At 35.9% G+C, this 21,066-nt stretch overlaps 1 protein-coding gene across 2 annotated transcripts in view; it reads right to left on the bottom strand.

The window, feature by feature from the left end:
- Nucleotides 1-21,066, bottom strand: part of EPB41L2 (erythrocyte membrane protein band 4.1 like 2) — a 111,611-nt gene that overhangs the window by 55,603 nt on the left and 34,942 nt on the right. The window contains exons 2-3 of one of the 2 annotated variants that reach the window (XM_085311116.1): nt 11,163-11,647; nt 9,953-10,162 (exon numbers count right to left, since the gene is read on the bottom strand). In XM_085311116.1, coding sequence (XP_085167242.1) covers nt 9,953-10,162; nt 11,163-11,633 — 681 coding nt within the window. In that variant the 5' untranslated portion in view covers nt 11,634-11,647. Of the gene's footprint in view, nt 1-9,952; nt 10,163-11,162; nt 11,648-21,066 lie in introns of those variants that run through there. The other variant, XM_085311117.1, reaches the window with a different exon arrangement.

Raw genomic sequence — 21,066 nt, 5'->3', positions numbered from 1 at the left:
AAATGCTATTTTCTAAGCACAAAACAATGGGAAATATTTAAAGAAAATAAGTTATAGATGCATATTAGTCTGACCGCTCAGAATGTTAAGCGCTTCAGCACTGAATCATCCATCATCTTTGAAGGAAAAACTTTGCGATTCACCATTAGTACCTGAGTTATAAGCCGGAAAGCTGAAACAAGCAACACCGGCAGCTCCAAGAAGTATCCTTTACCAGACACATAAAAAAGGCTCACAATAACAACTAACACAGTTGATTATGTTAGAGTCCTCCAAGATGCAACAGAGCCAAGACAGATCTAAATAGTTTCTGGGACATTGTATGTTTTTGTTTGGTTTTAAACATAGTARTATACGATGTGCAATGTATTCAGACAACTTCTGAGTCTCTTTTATATGAAAAGAGAGGCTTTGAGCTCTCTTCTCTATATGCTAGACCTAGGTTTGGTGAGGAAATACTCCACTTTCCCTCATTTACCACATCTAATATGTGAATTACTTCTCAGAACCCCATTACTTCCTCACTTCTAAACTTACTAGATGCATACAGAAGGACAGAATGCAGGTACATGCGGAAAGTAACAGGAGTAAGAAGGTGGCGTGAATATTTGTCAGAGCCAGAGACTTGATAAAATGTGTAAACTTTGAGGTAATATACTTCCCAGATCAATGGGAATGATCACTTGTTTGTCTCAAAGGAAAAAAAATTAAAGTGATATGGTTTGGATTTGTATTTTTTTCTGCAAAGAAAAGAAAGATTATTCATTTATTTATGGAGAATGACACAGGACAAGCAATACTAATCATTAGGCTGGAGACATAGCTTTTSCTCAGACAATCTCTGTGAATAACAGATCTACTTCACTTTTCTCAGTTCCAAAAATGAATCAGCACTTATGAAAGAAAAACCTGGATGTGTTTTGTTCAAATACACCATGAGGAGACAAGCTGTTTCGGGGGAGATGTTAGGGCTTCCAAGAATATCCTTAATTCCACTGGCTGCAATATAAGCCTGTATTGTTCCAGCTGCTTTTTCCCTAGGACTCTAAACACTCACAGCTTCTATGAGAAAGAAAAACCAAGAAAGGAGAGCAAAACTTCATCGGCTAGATTAACATTTCACCAGTTGTACTAAAGAATTACGATCAGAGACAATGAAACAGCTCAAGTGATCAGATTTGGCATACTTCAAATGCTAACAAACTATTTTGAAAACTTAATGGTAATTAAACAGATCAGGAATACAAGACGAGAGGACCCAGCAGCAAGTTGTGTCCATGCAAGACAACATTTAGCTACACTGCAACTTCTGGAAAGCAGTAAAGGCAATGTTAAGGGAACAAGGCAACCTTAACTCTACYCTCATTGAGCTGAAGTATGTTGCTAACACAAATACTTGAGTGCAAATTCTTGTTTGTTTTTAAACAAAGAACACTCTTAGACAGACACAAGCCTAATTTCTTCATCAAGGTAATAATATTTGAGTTTGGTCAAGAAAGGTATTAAGAACTATACATGATTATCTCTCACTTGAAAAAGCAAGCCTGCTTCATGTAAGCAACCAACATTTGCTACAGGTTACCACCTTCTCAGTCTTTGTCTTGAGAATTCTTTTCACTTATTCCCTCAGATAAAACTAAAAACACTGCCACCTTGCCATGAAGGTCATCACACAACTCTCATCCTCCAAGACAAAAGGATCCCTGAGCAACTTGGGATTACTATTACTACTACTATAGTAAACAATCTGTGGTAACCAGGACAGCAAATGTATGCATCTTTCAACATACACAAATTGGTGTTACTCATATCRCAATTACAGAACTACACCTAATTGCTTTAGTTAATCCTTCCATTTATCTCAGCTTCATATTACAGATTTCTAGTGTTGAGTACAACTAAACTTTATTTTCAGCAAGTTGAGACATTCATCTGTTACTTGATAAATGCAAAATTTCTATAAATATTTAGTGTAGAATGATGGTTGGTCCAGACCAACTTTTGTAGAGCTGTTACTGTTTAGTCTAGATATCTGAGATAATAACATACTTCAAAATTTGATTCCAGTGGAATTTGTTTTACTAAGTACCAATCTTAAACAAAGGTTGTAACCGCTTTTCCAATACAATTACTTGCCAAAAGTTGGGAAAAAGCAAGAGCTTTTTTTCTTTTTTTTTTTAAATGAACTAAGGCTTTAAAAAAATGAAAAAATTAAGGTCATGATATCAAAAATGAAGTATTTTTATTTTGGATCACTTTAAATCACTGGGGCTGATTAGATGTATCCACAAATATTTCCAGAACTAAAATTAAGCTTGCAAAGCAAAAGGAAACATAAGTAGAACAAAATTCTAAATACACGTGGATAGAAGCTTAAAGGTCAGTTTCTGCTCTCCTACTGAAATTACATTATTTCCTAAGCACATAGACTACTGTCTGTATATATTCTATTCTTTCAAAAAAAATAGTAAGACCGAAGAAAGTGAGAATAGAAAAAAAATATTGAAAGTTAGACAGTGACCGAATCTATAAACATTACTTTATAAAATAAAGAAAAAGATAAAAAGGAAAGAAACCTAGATGTCCAGAGGTCCCTTCCAACCTTACCGATTCTGTGATTCTATGAAGTGTCAAACTAAACAACTGGATAACTAGAGTAAATCACAGAATTCAATGAGAAGTTAAAAAAGACAAAAACAAAAACAAGAAAACCCTTGATTTTTCAGGAGCACTTTAATGGAGACTATCAAGGTAGTCTTCCAATTGTAAAAGTGTGGTTCAAGAATAAAAAATGTCTTTATAGTTCTCTTAGTTTAGGGACTTGTGTTATTTMAAAAAAAAAAAAAAAACTACAGAAAACTGGATACTTAGGCAATAGTGATAGCAGGCTGAGATTTTAAAGGAACTGCTTTTTTCCTGTAAATAAAGAAGAAAAATGAGATTAGCTTTCTAAAAAGTCCACACATAAAACACAAATAGTTTTGAGAACTCACAAAAATATGAAAACCAAAACAAATTTACCATAAGTCTGTGTGGGTTTGTTAACAAAGCTAACAAGCCTAAAAATATGAAAAATATTTTACATTGAATTTTATGTTGTTTTCACATTTACATTTTTCAGCAATAGCATCTTTCTCATGAAACTGAAAATTTTAAATGCATCTTTTTAAAATGAAAAATGTAGATCACAACTAAATACTGTTGTCACGAGAGTTAATATTTTATTGAAGAGCCCAAGTCAGAATCACCATTTCCCCTCAACAAGATGCCACACTGCAACATGTAGTAAACAGAATGGTGCTAACCACTCAAAACAATGGAGCCTGAATTTATTGAACCAACATATAGGAAAAACAACTACTAAGCTAGTGCAGCATTACTTAGATAGAAAAATGTCAAGATGGTAGCGTCAATTCTAGTAGCATTCCGTGCAATTTATCTTTGTATTTTGCATAGAGGCACTGTGAACTTTCTATTATTAGCTGTAAATCTATGATGTTGACTATGTCATTAATGAAGTTTTATCAGTGACTATATGCTAATATCATTCATGCTACCCTTTTTTCAACTTTTCATCAACCAGGAGATGTACAAATAAAGTTATCCACAGTAATTACATAGTCTAAATTAAACTATTAACATAACTAAAATTCAAAATAGCCCTTGCATCATATTCTTCCAATAGTGAAATACAGCTATAATCACATTTCTCATAGAATAGTTGAGACTGGGAAGGACCCTCTGGAGGCTACCTAGTCAAACCCACTTCTTCAGAGTAGGCTGCTCAAAGTCTTGTCCAGTTGCRTTTTGAGAATCCCCAAGGATGAATTCTTCATGACATCTCCAGGCAACCTGTTCATGTTCAACCACACACTTACAGTTGATACGCCCTCACATTCATATGCTTAAATGGAATTTCTTGTATTGCAGTTTGTGCCCATTGCYTCTCATTCTGTCACTGGACACCACTGAGAAGAGTCTGGCTCCATTTTCTTTACTCCCCCAGTCACTGGATATACATACTGGTAAGATTCCCCTGACCTTTCTCTTCTCCAGACTGATCAGCCTCTCCTTGTAAAACAGATGCTCCTATCTCTTGATTAGCTTTGTGCCCCTTTTCTTGACCTGCTCCTGGTACGTCCATGTTTATCTTGTATTGGGGAGCCCAGAACCAGCCACAGCACTTTAGGGGCCTCACAAGGGTGTAGTAGAGAAATAGGATCACCTACTTCAACCTGCCGGTGATTATTCCTTATGCAACTCAAGACATTGTTGGCCTTGTTTGCTACACGGACAAGTTGAACACAAGTCAGCAGTGTGCCCATCAGGGCTCCCACGTCTTTGCCTGAAAGGCTGCTGCTCTCCAGCAAGTTGGTCCCCAGTCTTTACTGATGCCTGGGATGATTCCTCCCCAGGTGCAGAACTTTCTATTTCTCTTTGTTGAGCTTCATGAGATTCCTCTCTGCTCAATTCTCCAGCCTGCTGAAGTTCCTTTTCATGGCAGCACAACTATCTGGTCTATCAACCACTGTTCCCTGTTTCGCATTATCTGCAAATTTGCTGAAGGTACACTGTACTGCTGTCCAGGTCATTAATGGCCTCTGCATCAACCATAGTGATTGGCCTCCAGCTGGACATCATGACACTAAACACAACCCTCTGAGCCCAACAGTTCAGCTAGTTTTCAAACTACCTTACTGTATACTTATCTAGCCTATATTTCATTAGTATTTTGTCAATGAAGATGTTATGGGAAACGGTATCAAAAGCCTTGCTAAAGTTGAGGTAACATCCACTGCTCTTGCTTCATCCGCCAAACTAGTCATCTTGTTGTAGAAGGTGGCTATCAGTTTTGTCAGGCATAATTTCCTCTTTGGGGAAAAAAAAAAAAGAAAAAAAAAAACTACTTCCAATCACCTTCTTGTCCTTCATATATTTGAAAATGGTTTCCAGATTTTTTCCTGTCTTCCACTTTGTCCCCCTCCTTCATTATTTTTTGCTTCTGCTCTTACAGAAAGAATTACTTAGTACAAATAATAAGGAAGAAACATAAATAGATTACCAATTTAATTGAATCATGACGGACTTAAAATATTGGAGATCAGAATATTTCAATTGTAAATGCGAAACAGTATTGTTTTTAAACACATGGTGACAACACCACAACTTCATTTATGCACTCAGTTTTATTTTTGGACAAAGGGGAAGCCAAGAAAGTCCAATTAATATTATTTTAAATTTATACAGAGATGTTATTTAAAGTATCTTGATTTATGTCAAAACAATAGCAAAAGTCTTGGTACTACACCRTTTTTGTCAGTTACTCTATTTAAAAGAAAAGGGGGGGGAGTGGGAAAAGAAAGGTATTTCAAGAGCTTTTATGTGACAAAATCCCTGCAACTTCAGAACATAGATATACACAGACTTTTGTTTGGATAATTTGATGGTATGCTGACTTACCAATGCCAGCAAGCAATGAATGCTTAGCAAGTCCTCACTGTTTCTCTTTACTGTATGGGAAACAGCAACAAATCTGCTGAGCAGCTCATACCTAGTGATGATAGCACAACACAGCTGAGGCATATAGTACTGTTAAATCCATCAAGGGAGACACCAAAAACATGGATGCAGTACAAAAAGCAAGACAGAGGAATACCTTCTATTATAGCTAGACATTCTGGAACATTAGCTACCACAATAAGCAGAATGCAAATTCAAAATCCTCATTTGAAAAAAAGTCATTTAAGTTATTAAGCTTCATCTTAACTAACAGTCCTATTAGAACACGGATTTGCTCGGACTCAAAACAGTAGTTAAACATATTAAAAAAATAAATAGAATTATATATTTTTAACAACTCATTAGGCCAAGAATGATCCTATGTGTTACATACACAGCACAGGGCATGTGCACCTTTTAGAATCAAGAGGAGGAAGACTTCAGGAGCTATTCATAGGAAGGATCTCCTCAGGTACCACACCCTCCACACTATGGGAAAACTTCAGCCTCATCATGCATCTGTATTCCAGCATAACCCAAGAGTGACTGATATTATTACTGGTTCACGTTTTCCAACTGCAGTTTTCCCGGAGACAACACTGTTAGTACAATCCTGCCACTGTGATCAGCTCATGAGTTACCGTTTGATTACTCCTGCCTCAAACTGACATCCTGATGAATTGTGGACATAAGAGTAGTTCACATTGCCTCAGGAGGAAAAGTACTAATTATTGTGCATTAGCTCTGTATACAAGGTAGTTATCCTGTAAGTGGAGTTTTGGGCATGCAATCCCTGCATACATAGTACATATTCCATGCTGCTAGAAACAAAAAGTTTGATTTTACCAAGAACATTCATTTGGCTTGCCCATGAATCCTAAGATGAATGTAACTGAGTTTAGTTAAAGATGGAGGATGAGATCCCTTCTGCAGATTTCAAGTACTTACGCAAAAAGGAACCAGAAAACAACAGGACAAATAGTTAAATATACAATGGATAAGCTCCCATGGGAGCTGAGGGAATGCCCACAACTGCAATAGACTCAGAATATAAAACGAACTGTAATAGCATGTCCCATGTGGCAGAAAATGATATAATGTTTAGACATGCCTGTGGCAGGTCAGTTAATTTGCTGGTAACTTCTCAAGCATTTGTTCCAGTATGTGTGCTGTAGACAGCAACTCCTAACAGTCCAACAGTAAGTCCCTTTTGCTAGCAAAATACCTGAAGATTATGCAACCAAAGGCATCCAGGCAAAAGCTACACTGGTACCTGACTTGAAAAGTACGTAATACATCAAATATTAAACAAGGTACACTAGACAAAAATGAGAATATTTTTCAAGGAGTCAGCTAGGCCTGGGAAATGCTGTAACATTTCCAGTGCTAGTTTTCTTTTCAGAAGAATCTGAAAGAGATACTTACATGCCTGTTTTTGAAAATAGTAAAAGTTCTCATTCTTCGTAACTCAAGATATCCTATCTAGGCACCACAGCTAAAGCAGCTACTATAGATTGCCTAAAATGTAATATTTGAGTTCACAACTTCAGTCCAAAGCAGCTACGAGTTAAATCTGACTACATTTTTCCTCTCATTCCAAAGGGACAGATATTCTAGTGCAAAGCACAACACAGAAATTTTAAGGAGGAGCAAAACTACAAGGAGAAAATACGCTGTCTTCTATACCAAATATGCCATCTGTAACTTCCAGAGCAGTTTGTTTCTAATATCCATATGCAAGTCTGTTTGCTGTGGGTGTCATATTAGACACTATTTTGCAGAACAAACTGGATAATATGGCATTGCATGGTCACATCTTTAACATACTGACCCCGTAAAATGAGAACCACGATATTCTAAACTAGCAGCTTATGTGGCCATAGAAACTTCTCATCAMCCAACAGCCGTCCTGTATGACTGGAAGCAGCAACAACAAGGCAAGGAATTCAAATTCATCAGTGAAAGAATCAACATACCGTTTTGCTGACTTTAATAGGACTCAAGTCCTGTTAAGGACTTAGGCTGTTGCTTCATTTCAGAACAAGAGAAATGACTGGAAGCTACACGTAAAAAACTAGAAAACCAGACAGACTTCCCAAGTTAATTCACTGGACTCCTCTTTTCCTGCCCCCCATAGATCATAAATAATGGAGTCTAAGAGGAGCTCGGAGCTCCTATTCTGTGAAAGCAGCTGCTAAAGGTGGTTTAGGATTGGGACACAGCTGTGCAACAGGCCAGTCTCATTCTGTTTTGTCTGTTCTCTTTCTGGCCCACCAAAGTGCCACATCAACAAAGTGCCTTTGGTGCTGCTACTTGGAGAAGCTTTTGAAAATATCACCTACATAAACTTTCAAGGCATAAAGCAAAAGTCCTTATGCACCACGAACATGATTTTCAAGTGATTGCAAAGTTTATCAAAATTACAAAATAGAACTAAGCACATTTTAATCTGTCTTACAGGAGGCTCGCTGGAAATATGGTTTCCAAATATATACTGCCCTACAAAGCACATCTTTTTTTCCAAGAGGGAACCAAACTCTAATATTAGATAAATTAGCTTACTTCTGTAAATGAGGAGTTTCTACAGTTAGAGCAATACACAAGTTTGACTAGTGTGCCTGAAAAAGTGATGCAGTTCATGATGACTAGCATTTGCCTCCTCTAACTTTCCAATACAGAACATCCTCTCCCATCTTTTTACTGAAGCAACTGGCATCTTTGGGGAGACAGTATTAGCCTAAAATCATCCGCTGATAAGGTCTACTTATTATCTTGCTCATATAAAAATGCTCGTAGGTCAAACCAAAGGTCCATCTAGACCAGTACCTTGTATCTAATAGCAGCAATAGCAAATGCCAAGGGAAAAAGCATAAGAATGTGAAATGTAGGAATACTTGTACAGTCTCTCTGTCTCCAGCAGTTGTCAGCTATAGGTCTTTCTGAACCAAATTGCCTAAAGATTTTTCTTTCAAGGATTTATCTAACCACCTTTTAGAGTCATGTAAGCCTTTAGCCTCATAATCGGACATTTCACAGCATCAGTGTGTTACACACAAAACATCCCCTTTGGCTTGAATCTACTACCTAAGAAATTAAATCAGCAGTACCTATAAGCTGTTCACTATTCTCACGACAAAAACTGAACAAGCTTTAAATTTGTTCATACTTCACTGTGAGTACCAGTATACTGAAATATTACTAATAAATTAGCAATTCATATTTTTCTTGAAAAAAATCCAGTTATTCAGAATCTCTGTTGGAAAGTGCCTGTGATGGTGTTTACCTTTCTTATCTTTCATAGCTGCTATCACCACAAGAAAATTCAAAAGGGAAATCAAGGACAGACTTTCATTCCACCAGGCACAAGTAATGCTTTTTCCTTTGCTTTTATTTTTAAGCTGGAAGTTTAACATGCACATATAAAAATCCTTTAAAAAGTCACAAAATGTTTTGAAAACAAGAAATATTTTCTTTAAGCCACAATCTAAACAAACTCTAGAAAAACTTGGGTTTTGAAAAGAACTGCTTTGACTGCCACAAATTACTATAAATTCTTCAGAGTAGTTCCTCCTTAGAAACACTGATAGTGCATCTTCTGTACTTTTGACTATTTTCTGCATTATCTTAAAGTAACCAAGAAAGAAAGGAGAGGCAAGCACCACTGTTTTCTCTAGTGAAAATGAAGATTAGCAGGTGGCAAAGGATCCTTCTGTTCATCAGAATTTTTCTGATTCTCTCACTGCTTTTGCAGAAAGATGTGGCTTTACTGTTTCTTAAGAATTAACAGTACGAATAACAGTTTTATCTAAGTGCAACAACCATGGTGTATAGACAGTACATTTGTAGATCTTGTAGATATACACATGACCATTGCTCATCAGCCTTAAGTAAAGGATGAGCTCTAAGTAGAAGAACCTGAGACTCAGTACTTTTTCTGAATAAAATGGAAGAAAAAAAATGTGCACTACCACTACTCAGCTAGAGAGATGGGGAACATGATACTTCAATGCTTATGACAGGAGCTACTCATAGAAAAATCTGCTAAAAACACAGGCTCAGAAACAGAATTAGCAATATGACAAAGTTTGAAAATTAAAATGTTTTTTAAGCTGTTGGCATATCCTGTGTAACCCTAGGGCAGATGAACTAATAGCACATATTGCAGACATGAGATCACTTTCCAAAGGATTTATTTTTTGCATTTTATCTTATTTGCTTGTATATGCCAGAGTACATAATTAAGGATGAATGAAGAAGGCCTTAAAAATTGGGTTTTAAAATTAAAGGTTAACGGACCCTAAATGTGTGAACACAGCACTGTAATGAACTCATTAGATTTACTAAGAAAAGCATTCGTTAAACTTTCTCTGCAATGAAAGCATACTGTACTCATTGCCTTCCCCTCCACACCATACAGAGAAACATTTYTTTATATAAAGACCTGATGCCTTACCTCTAGATCACAGCTGTATTCTGTGCCATCCAGGAGCACCACTTTACACTGCACAGTTTTAATTTTCTTGGGAGACTTCTGGGGAATGTTCTCCATTTTAATTTCACCAGTCTGTACCTCTTTGGTCTCCCTTTTTTCTTTTTCTACTTGTTTTTCCTTTTCCTCAGCAACTTTTTCAACTTCCATTTCTTTACCATCTTCCTTCGCAGGCTGCATGAAATACAGTTAAACAATGAGCCCAACTTAAGAATGTGAGAATGTGGATTTTCTTCTTAATTACTTCATTTCTTTCATACGCTACCAATAAATAAGGCATTAACCTTTCATTAAAGTACACATGTACTGGAAGTACAACAACCAGTTCCAGCATTAAGGCTTTCCATTTAAGGAGAAGATACGAAAAACAGGTTTTTCCTATTCTTGCTCACAGACCACAGATGGTGCCTTTTCCCCTCCCCTTTTTTTGAAATGAGAACTTAAGTGCTTTATTGACTCTCCTCCTGTCTCCTATTTCCCCATTGCTAACAGAAAAGAATTTAACTCCAGAAATTGTACAAAAATGAAAGAATACTGCTTATAAAAGTCAAGCTATACAGAATATGAGGTTTGAGTTTAAAAAAATTGACATGAAAATTTTCAAAAAGCAAGACTTTGGGACATCTTAAAATTAGATTTGCCTTGCGACTCAGCAGTGACCTCCCAGTGTGAATTACTAAGTACAGTAGCCACAGGTAGGGTTTCTACTAGAGAAAAATACAGGATTAAAAAAAAGAGAGAGAGAGAGAGAGAGAGATAGGGACTCTGGGATAACTAAAAAAAATTAAAATAAATAAAATAACAAATGGATTAAGTTACCACGGAGATATTTGTGTGATACACTGACTTCAGAGACAAAACTGACTTAAGAAGTTTTTGTCCTCATCCCTGCTTACTCTACTGCCCCTCAGACTATCCCAAAACAAGTGTTCGTGAGGTTACACTACAATCAGATTATTTGACTGCAACCATTTTAGTAATCTGTGACAGAAAAGAAACTTTTAAAGTACTACTCATAGAACTGTATCAACACCCTGCAAAAAAAAAAAAAAAATGCCAAGTAACAGTCAGCCTTTCCTGATATAACCCCAATAAAACCTTACATGTGTTACAAACTGTGAAACAGGACCACTTAAAATTGCTCTTAAGCATTTACTAGTTTTCTCACATTTACCTGTGTTTCAGCACTGCTAACAGAGTGTTTTTCTTCTTTCTCATCTGCTTTAGCATTATGCTGATTTTCTGTTGCTGCTTCTTCTAAGCTCCCTTTTGGCTGAGCCACCTCCTCTGGAAGCTGGCATTCACTTTCTTCAATTGCTTGGTCTTCTCCTACAGCCTTTTTCTTAGCCTCATCTTTGGGCTCTGACAAGGTGTAGGATTTTTGTTTCTTAAGCCATGGGGGCAGGAAACGAGAAATTCCCTTGCTTTCAGATGAATCCTTTTCTTTCTTCTGGCTCCTTGGACTGCTTTGGCTAGTTGGCACTGGGACAGAGGAAGAATCTAAAGCTTCTTCAGAGGGTGCTTTTCTGGACTTTTGATTTTCTGGAGTATCTGATGCCTCTTCAGGCTTGTCCTTGGCTTTGTCTGCTCCCGCCTGCTCAGAATCTTTCTTTACTTCAGTCTCTGARCCAACTTCAGTTGTCATTGTCACAACTTACACTTAAAAAACAAACAAAAAAAAATCTGTTTACTGATTCTTATATTATTTGTAGTAACAATCCACAAGGGGTGCTAAATTAAGCTCATCAGGATTAAAGAACTACTTACTGCATCCTCTTCAAACTCTCAGCTCAAGAGCTAAACAAATTAAGAAGCTAAAACTTGATGCCATATAGATAATAAAGATTTTCAGTAACGCTCAGTTCTGTGAGCATTACAATTACTTTTAGACATATGTGCTACAAGAGTGGTACAAGTTCATTTTGGTAGCAAAAACTGTCACGTAAATACTCAAAGAAAAAAATGTAATTGCCTAAAAACTATATAAAGGGAAATTGAGTTGGTTATAACTATGGAAAGAGAAGAGAAACAAATACAAATGAATAAAGAGGAAGCATCAAGAGGAAAAAAAAAAAAGGACAACCTAAATACAGCATATGACAAAGGAACTGCTTCACAGTTTAATGAAGAAGGTGATAGAAAGATCGAAGGGGAGAACAAAACCCTAGGGCAGAACCTAGATCCTGGGACCTAAGAAATTTGTCTGCATTGTCTATGGCCTGATGCAGAGATTCTGCAATCCAGGATTCCATTATTCCTACACAAGCTGCACGCATATGCGGGGTGGGCTGGGGGTTTATAAGATGAGACAGGTCAGGGGAAAAAAAAAAAAGATTGACCAAAAAATTGTAATTTGGGAAGATGGATCAATACAGTAAATATTGATGGGAAACAGTTTAGTTCAAAACAGGTAACTTTTCAACCATCCCTTATATATGAAACTACAGATAAATCTGACTTAATTATATGCTCAGTCATATTTGCTTCTTTCACTTTGAATCAAAGTCAAGCCATTAGATAACATCTCAAAGCTCACTGTTTTTCATTTGTGTCCTCATGTATGGCAGACGCATGAAAGCATCCAAGAGGGAAAAATAATCTCATTAGAAAATCATACAGAAAACCAAACTGTGAGTCTGAGATAATCCAGCTGCTGATCAGAAGTACCAAATCTACTGCTTGTACACAGAGCTGTTGTTTACCTTTCCTATTGCAAMAATCTCATCTCACACCTGCGAGTAGGGCAGAATGCTAGACTGTGCCTTCCCTCTCAGTCTTTCCTCTCGCACATTCACATTTGTCAGTTGGTTGATACAGTCCAAGTTCCTAGGATCAATTCTTGAAACGCAGCTGTCTGAACAGAAGGATTCCTGTCACCATAGATTAACCAACCTTACTCCCTGACTTCCCTGAGCCTTGGCTAACTAGGTGCTTTGCCATATTACCTATGAAAACATTTGCTTTGATTATCATATCTCAAGTATTTGCATGAGTGACACCACTATGTACTATGTACAGCTTCAGAGGAGTCAGTCAGCTAAATCTCTCCCAGAAATCAAGGACCACAAGAATTAATTTAGATAATAAATTTACCTGCTTTGCTGCAAAGGAATCGTAACACTGACTAGTTCATAAGAACAGAAGGCTCTCCATTTTGTTTTACCCTAGTCCTATATTGGACAGACTCAGCTATTAACATTTAAGTCCTAATCTTCAAAGAAGTCTTGATTTGAAGTGTAATCTTAGAACACAGGATCCTATTTATGAAAAGATTTCTCTCACTTCCATCAAAGACCGCTTGAAAAGCTTCGGAGTGCAGCTGTGTTTCTGCATAGGAACCTGGGTCATATCCAGAAATGGAAAATATACTTTAAGGATAACATGGAGTTTAAAAAAAAAATACACCCAACCACCAAACAAACAAACAAACAAAAAAAATCAAGAGTGCGTAGTTCAAAATCATGGTCAAGTACCTTGAAAATTTACACACATCAAAACAGAGGGGAATATGGAAGTGAAGTATAAATCCTAGAAAGCTTCTTTTCACTGCAGTTAATCTGCATCTTAATCCATTGCTTCCATTATGCACAAAAAAAAAAAAGTCTTCAGAATCTAAGCAACTTATTTGTCCACCTACTTCTGGATTTCATTTTCAAGACAATGACCTGAGTAAGTACAAGTAGCAACAGACAATCCTAAACTTGTTTTTTTGCTTAGTTTTTCATTTTGAAATTCACAATAAACTCAAGAAATCAAAATTTGATAGATATATCCCTACAGAGTATTCTGTGATTCTCAGAAAGTATCATGCTGGGGGGCGGGGGGGAAAATCATCCTGTTTACCTTGAAATAAGTACATCTCACTCCACTAAAAGACAACAAAGATGTCTGTGTAAGTCATGCAATGGTTTATTAGAACTCCCCTAAGTGCAACTTTTTTGATCATCATAATAATTCCACTTCAGAATCGTTATCTACATGAAGCTTAACTAATTGCATACTTTCTCTTCCAAGAATTAAAGCTCACATGGGATATACATAAAAAGAACCAGAAAGGGAGCAATAAGGGTTTTAAGACTTTAAAACATTTTCTAACCTCTGAAAAATACATAAGAAAAACTGAAACAAGGTCACATGTACTTTAATTGAATATTTGAGAATAAATACGAACAATTGTTTTATTTCTTGTAGTATTACCGATTTAAAAATATAGTAGAAAACTAGCCTGCATTTCACAGTTCATTAGGACAGGCCATCTACTAACAACATACTCACCAGTTTCAACATGTAAAATGTTTACATCAAAACCATAAGAAGGTAAAATCCTGGCTGAAACAGTCAAATTTCACATTGTACAAAATGAATTATTTTAACTACTAGGTAATATCTGAGGAACTTGTTACTACTCTCAGACAATATTTTCAGAAGTGTAACCCAACTGTTTTCTGCAGAGCACAATCTCTTATCCTCAAAAATCAGGTTGAATGCATTATCAAAGGTTTCTTTCTTTTGTTGTTTTGTTTACGTATTTCTGTCAAAATTTAAAGGTTGTATTTTATCAATAGCTACACAAAAAAATTCATAGTATCAAGTAGTTCAGTGCAACACACCATTTTGCTGTATCTTTTTGCTAAAGGTGTTGATAGAACCTACACATATTCTATTAACAGACAAAGCAAAAACCACATCTAATTTCACTTCTCAGTTATTATTTAGATTGACTACAACAATTGTAATGGCTGAAGAAGCTCTCTGAACTCAAAGAAACAGATTCACAACCAAAGGACTCTTTTCATCTTTAAGAATCTTAAGGTTGAATCAAAAACATCCCCCAAATTGGCTCAGTTAAATCAATCTACTTCATCATAATATGATGGGGCCACCAACACACCCTGATCTCTAGTGAAACAACTTGGATACTAACCAGTTTGTACATAGAAACTTGCATCCTTCTCTGTATGCATACATACACACAACTGTGTAGGCATACAAATRTATTTTGATTATCGAATCTAATCATTCAGATTAACTTCACATTTTAAAGAACATTCCTGGATGAGACTAGAATCAAGAACCATCAGATTAGTGAAGTACTGAACAAGTTTTAGAGAGYTAGAACAAAACCTACACAAAAATATATTTTTATCTGCATGAAATTTAATCACCTATTTTCAAATCAAGATTATCTTTAGTAACTGAACTCAAATCTACATGTTTTTACTCTGAAGGTGACATTAAGCATTTGGTTTGCTCCTTCCCAATGACTGCTATGCACAAAAAGCAGTTAACTGCAAAGGCTGAAAAGACAGACTGCCGACGCTGCATTTTTTTTTGTCTCAACAACAGCGATAGGACAAAAGCCTGTCAAAGCCAATCAGCTTCCCGTGCTGTGACAAGACCACCAGAGTTAAGGCCTGGCCTGAACTCATGCAGTCAAACCATCCTCTTTGTAAGCTTAGAAGCAAGGCATTGATGGACAGAATACCAAGAACACTCYGATACGACACAGTCGAACAACGAAATAAGATTTCTTTTAAAGCTCCACAGTTCATAGGAAAACCTAATCCAGCTCATTGGACAGTTAAAGCTATGTTACAGTTCAGATATTTGGCACTGTAGTAATGTCTTCTGGCAAAAATATTTGTCCCAAACATAAGACACCTTAAAGAGGAAAAAAAAGAAAAAAGAAAAAACTCCCAACACCCATACACCTCTTTTCTCCCAATGATTCTGTCCAAAGTACACCTTAATGCTAAATGGGAAGCTCATTTTCAACTAAGTAACCAGGGGAGCAAACTAGTATTGCCAGGCTTTACATTKGTCAGCAGATGGTGCCATTCTAGTTCTAAAAACCAGTAATACATTGCAAAGGTCCAACTCGCAACAGCAATCATCTTTCAATTTCAAGTATATTTCCCAAGATATGACAAGTAATTTTATGTTGCTAGAGACGTATTAACAAAATATTTAAAGTATATGGAGTTTCAGAGCCAGGCAGATAGAATTACTCCTCTGTAACACTAAAAGTTAGAATTACRTGTGTACTTGCATGTATGTATGTGTGTACGTGCATATACACACATGCACCATAGTCTCTAAGCATACCTCTAAGATTAGARAAGACAAAATAATGTCTTCCCAAAAGATACTATGCCTGTAAAATCATATTTCCAGAGAGTTCCAAGAYTGTGCATAGTCTCTTACTAGCCACTAGCCCCAGAAAAAAGCTTAATGGGAACTATACTCATAAGCATTCCTTTTCCTACACAGTTGAAGTCACTTGTTCATATTATATATATATTTATTACTCTACAAATCTACATCCATTCCATCATACACTGAGTATTTGGAAACATACAATGTTTTCTTCTCAATTATAGTAGCTTGCCCGTACTACCAGGAAAATATTTTTGTTATATGAATATTGAAAGATCATTAAGTCAGTAAAACTATATTCTGCAGTGTTAGAAAATTACTGCAAATGTGCCATCACTTCTGTCAATACACAGAATACCCAAGACTCACCATAAAARAATTGGTATAAAAGCTGACATGAACTTAAGAGGCTTCTTAAACAATGTTATTTATAAGACAAATACAACAGTAATTCTTAAGGTCACTGTGTAGATTAAAGAGACAAAAAAGAACAAGGATCCAGACAGCAAATGAAGTGAGATATAGAGAAGGATATTTCTGGCTAAAACTGCCAAATGAGTAACTGCAATCTAGATGGAATACTTTTACAAGAAAATCATGATAGTGACAGATTTCTGTAAACCAGCAGAAGGAAAGTTACTTCAGCTCCTCTTTTTAAGGTCAAAACATAGTCTGCAAATACAACTATTTGTCAGCATCTTTGACTCATTAAAGCAGCATAATTGCATGTATACACCCAGTGACTCAAATTCTCCCAACTTTTCAAACACCTTGAGTGCTGGCCAACCATTTATTATGTTTAGTAAATAACTCAAGAGTTCCTGCAATCTATATACAASGTAAACTCAATTATCCTCTAAAACTAACACTTTTAAGAGGTATACTCTTCAGAAAGGAAAAAGACATTACTACCAGGTGTAGAAACCCATGGAATTCTTTAAACACTTAATATCATTAAAATTATGTTTGCTGACAGTAGGTAGCAGCCTAAAATGTACAACAAAACTATTTTCATAATTTTAAATAAAATGCATTGAGCTCTGCATCACTTGTGTAACACAATCCATATAACGTATATCAAAGCTCATCATAAAAAAAAAGAAAACTTTAAACCAAAAATCCAAACAAACACCTTTAAAGTAATACACATAAGCAAGTGTCATCCACTTTGAGTTCTGATGCCAACCAAAATTACTTTGAGATTAAACTTAAGCAAATGTGYATCTTTCAGCTATCTCAATACTCTCTATTCCTTAGAGAAAGAGGTCTGGATTCCTCTTGAATCCTGGAACAGAAATTAGTTMCTTATGTATTTACAATCTACAGATACTCTGACATAGCAAGGCAAACATTTCAAATAGAGCAACTTACTTCAACTCCAGAAATCTCTTCCCCAGAATACACACRCATTATCAAGTTAGTTCTGTGCTGCTCCCTCCAACTGAAAAAATGCTGTTACAAACTGATAAAAATCCAACAGTCTTCTAGAAAAGYTTTAATGAACAAGAGTGACCCCACCCAGGCCCTGACTGCTACAGAAGGACGTGCTCAGTGGAAAAGCACAATTTCGTTCCTCTTCATTCCAGCAGTCAGAAAACGCTCATGGGTCAAAAGACAGCTCTGTTTTCCTGTTATCTGTCCAAACAAGAACAACAGTTTGAGAAAAAATTCTGAACTGTCTTTGAACTCAACACTACAAGTTTAGGGTGGTGTTTGATTGTTCATGTTACCCTCATGGTAACCATAATCTTACAAGTTAAACAGCAGTAAGTGATCATTTATTCTGAGCAATACTTCATCCCCATCTTACCCCACCAAATGGCTGTTATACATGGTAATACATACAACAGTGCTATAATTCTAAAGTCTAGTCCAACATCTCACTTTTTTCAATTCTTAAAGAAATTTGAAAAGTAAAATTAAAAAAAAAAAACTATTTGAGTTCTGTAATTTATTAAGCTTGTTTTGATTTGAGTGTGATTTACTTCTAGAGGTCATGATGAATTTTTAATTTACAACTTTTGTTCTTTCCATTTATATTAACAAGATTTAAAACAAATTTAAAACACTTTCCATCATTAAGTTTACTCTTTCATGAATTCTACTTCCAAAGCTTTAAGTAGAAAAAAAAAAAATCTACTTCTCTTACAAGAACGTGGTTAAATCAAAGTTTTGAAAAAAGCATTGTTTTGATAAGTATTCATTTCCTCTTCAATGGAAGTCATAGACAATTATTACCATTTCACACGTTTAGGAAATGTACAACAGCATGCAAAAAAAGGAAATAACTGCAATACCAGAATTCAAGGTTGTGGGGGGGAGGGGGTGGCAGTGTCTAATCTGTGTTTTTGCTATGACACCAACTACAGAAYCCTACAAGCCGATTCCATCTGCAAGTTCCTTTCACAAGTAGATCCAACTATTATTTCATTAGTGTGTCAAGGCTGAATGTCACAGATGCAGTCATTGCTGAGATCACATTCAAAATGCCCATTAGCTCTTTATTCTAGTTTGTCCAGTTTATGAACAATGGCCAGAAATCAACATCATGAAAACAGTTTGCTCTATCRCATACAAGAAGAGTTTAAGAGACCAGCATTATTTACACAGCTTCAGCATATAAACAGAACCATAAAAGTGCCTTTTTTGAGAGGCAGCATCAGTTCTGTATTTCAGCTTCAACGTACATTTCATGTTGTCAAGCATGAGCACTACAGAGAGAACAGTTCTCTTTGGCAAATGAGTTTTAATAATACATGTTGATGTTTGCATAATAATGAGGGAACTGGAGATAGAAAAACCTGAGGAAAAAAGTGACATTAAAATTCATTTTACACAGAGATGTGGAAATTTTCACTTACTACCAATTTTGTTTAATACATGTAAATTTTTTCTGAATTGAAATGCAAGTTGAAATACAGAACTTATGCTGCCACCACTCCCACCAGCAGTGAAGTCAGTTTCAAATTCTTTGTTAAACTGATCCCTGGTAATTAATCATAAACAATCTTAAAAAAAATACAAATAAGTGACAAAGCTTCAAGCTATACAGTAAAATATTTATAGATTTCTGTTAAGTTGCAGTTGTCTTTTCTCTGGCTACGTTGCTACTGATACACGAATTAATTGTTGAAGGACCTACGAGATCTTGAAACACGTGCAAAAAAATAAATCCATGAAGGCTATTAATAATTTAGCATAACAAAAATCTCAAAATATAAACTGAAATCTGGAGTAGTTAAATGTATGATGAATTACAAACACTGTTGCAATGAATAAATGCTATCCTATATCCTCTGCCAGTGCTCCAAATCTCAAAATGCATTAGCTACCTGAGATGTCTTGTTTTGACATTTTAATTTTTATTCTGCAGCTAACACAAACTAGCAGAGTCTTTCACATGCTACTGGAACACAAACATACTAATGAACAGAAGCGACTTGCTCATTGTGTTTTTTCCTGGGTTGTTAGAATGCACACAAAATGATTTATGGAGGAAAAAGCCTGCAGTGTTCTGCTTTGCATGTTTATACTTACTGAAGTATATAACAAAGTAGTGGAACTACAGATAATACCACTTCTTCAGGAAGTTTGTATCTACTGCTCTTGTGGGAAAATAACACTGCCAATCCCAAACAACAAAAAGCAATGAACAAGCGATGTCTCTTAGTTGAGTAAATAAAATTAGCAGTCAAAATTTCATTGCTCCCATAGGCTTTTAACACTCCTATTTGATTAGAAGAGTAACAACATCAGAAATTTTCTGAAAGTTTCCTAATTCTAGTGCCAATGGCTTCACCACTAAATCAATCACGAAAAGAATCCCACTGACATTTTAACCACTGCAACATCTCTGAGCTAGATGGTGTGAAATGATGTCCTGTAACTCACAAATAAATATGGTGAGACTGTCACATTGCCGCACAGACTGTAAAATAAAGAAAATTTTATGCTGATAACTCTGGTTTTGAGCCTGGAGTTCAGCACTTAGCATGTTTGTTAGTCATCTAAGTGCTTTAGCTGTTTTGTGCTTTTTGGAAGGACATTCCCAGTGTGAAAGCTTATAATATAAAACAGATAACAGGATATGCAGGAAAGCCCCAAGGGAGTAACTATTTAAACAAAGTTTTCTTTGGAGAGTTAGGGAAAGAAGACAGATAAGAAAGATTTACAAGAAAAATCCATTTGTGAACACCAAGAACAGGGTGGGGAGGAGTATTTAGGACAGATGAGGTGGGGGGGGGGGAAGAGATGGTGACCTTCCAAACCATGACTGCAATGACATTCCTATGTAAATATATATCACAAAATACAGTTTACCAAACTAGCCTCACCCATTCCAGAAAGGTTTTTAAAAACCATGTACCAATGTAGATAGTATGTCATTACAGTAACCTTTCAGTTCAGACTAAGTAGAGGCTTTATTCTGCCTTCTTGGGTCACATTTTTTTTGGATATATAAAACAAGAACTGAAACTTTCAAACTTTCAAAAAACCCTAGACTTGCATATTTTCAAATATAAGCTGACAACTTATCATTATGTAAAAGTGTTATTCAGAAGCACGCACAAAAAGATATCATGAGCCATATGCTGAAAGACTTATTTGTATGAATAAAACTCGAAATCTACACATATTTGGATTTTGAGAGGGTTTTTTTCCCCTTCTTTTTGGGTTGAACAATTTAAGTGCTCATTTACCAAATGTTTAGCAGCATAATTAACCTCAGGTGTACAACTAATTCTTTGTGGGTATGCTATGCTACGTTTAATCTTGAGCTAAGACCACAGTTCCACAGATCCACAGTTGTGGATCTCACCAAGCCTGTCTAAATTTGTCTTAACTCTCAATTCACCTCTAAAATGTTTTGAATTTCAAAGTAAGGAAAAATGAAAGGTTGTCACAGGAATATAAACAAACCA

The sequence above is a fragment of the Rhea americana genome, unplaced genomic scaffold (genome assembly GCF_003343005.1).
Source record: "Rhea americana isolate MKP2758 unplaced genomic scaffold, rheAme1 scaffold_332, whole genome shotgun sequence".
Taxonomy (NCBI): domain Eukaryota; kingdom Metazoa; phylum Chordata; class Aves; order Rheiformes; family Rheidae; genus Rhea; species Rhea americana.
The sequence above is the reverse complement of the archived record's forward strand: the minus strand, read 5'-3'. Positions and strand labels throughout refer to the sequence as shown.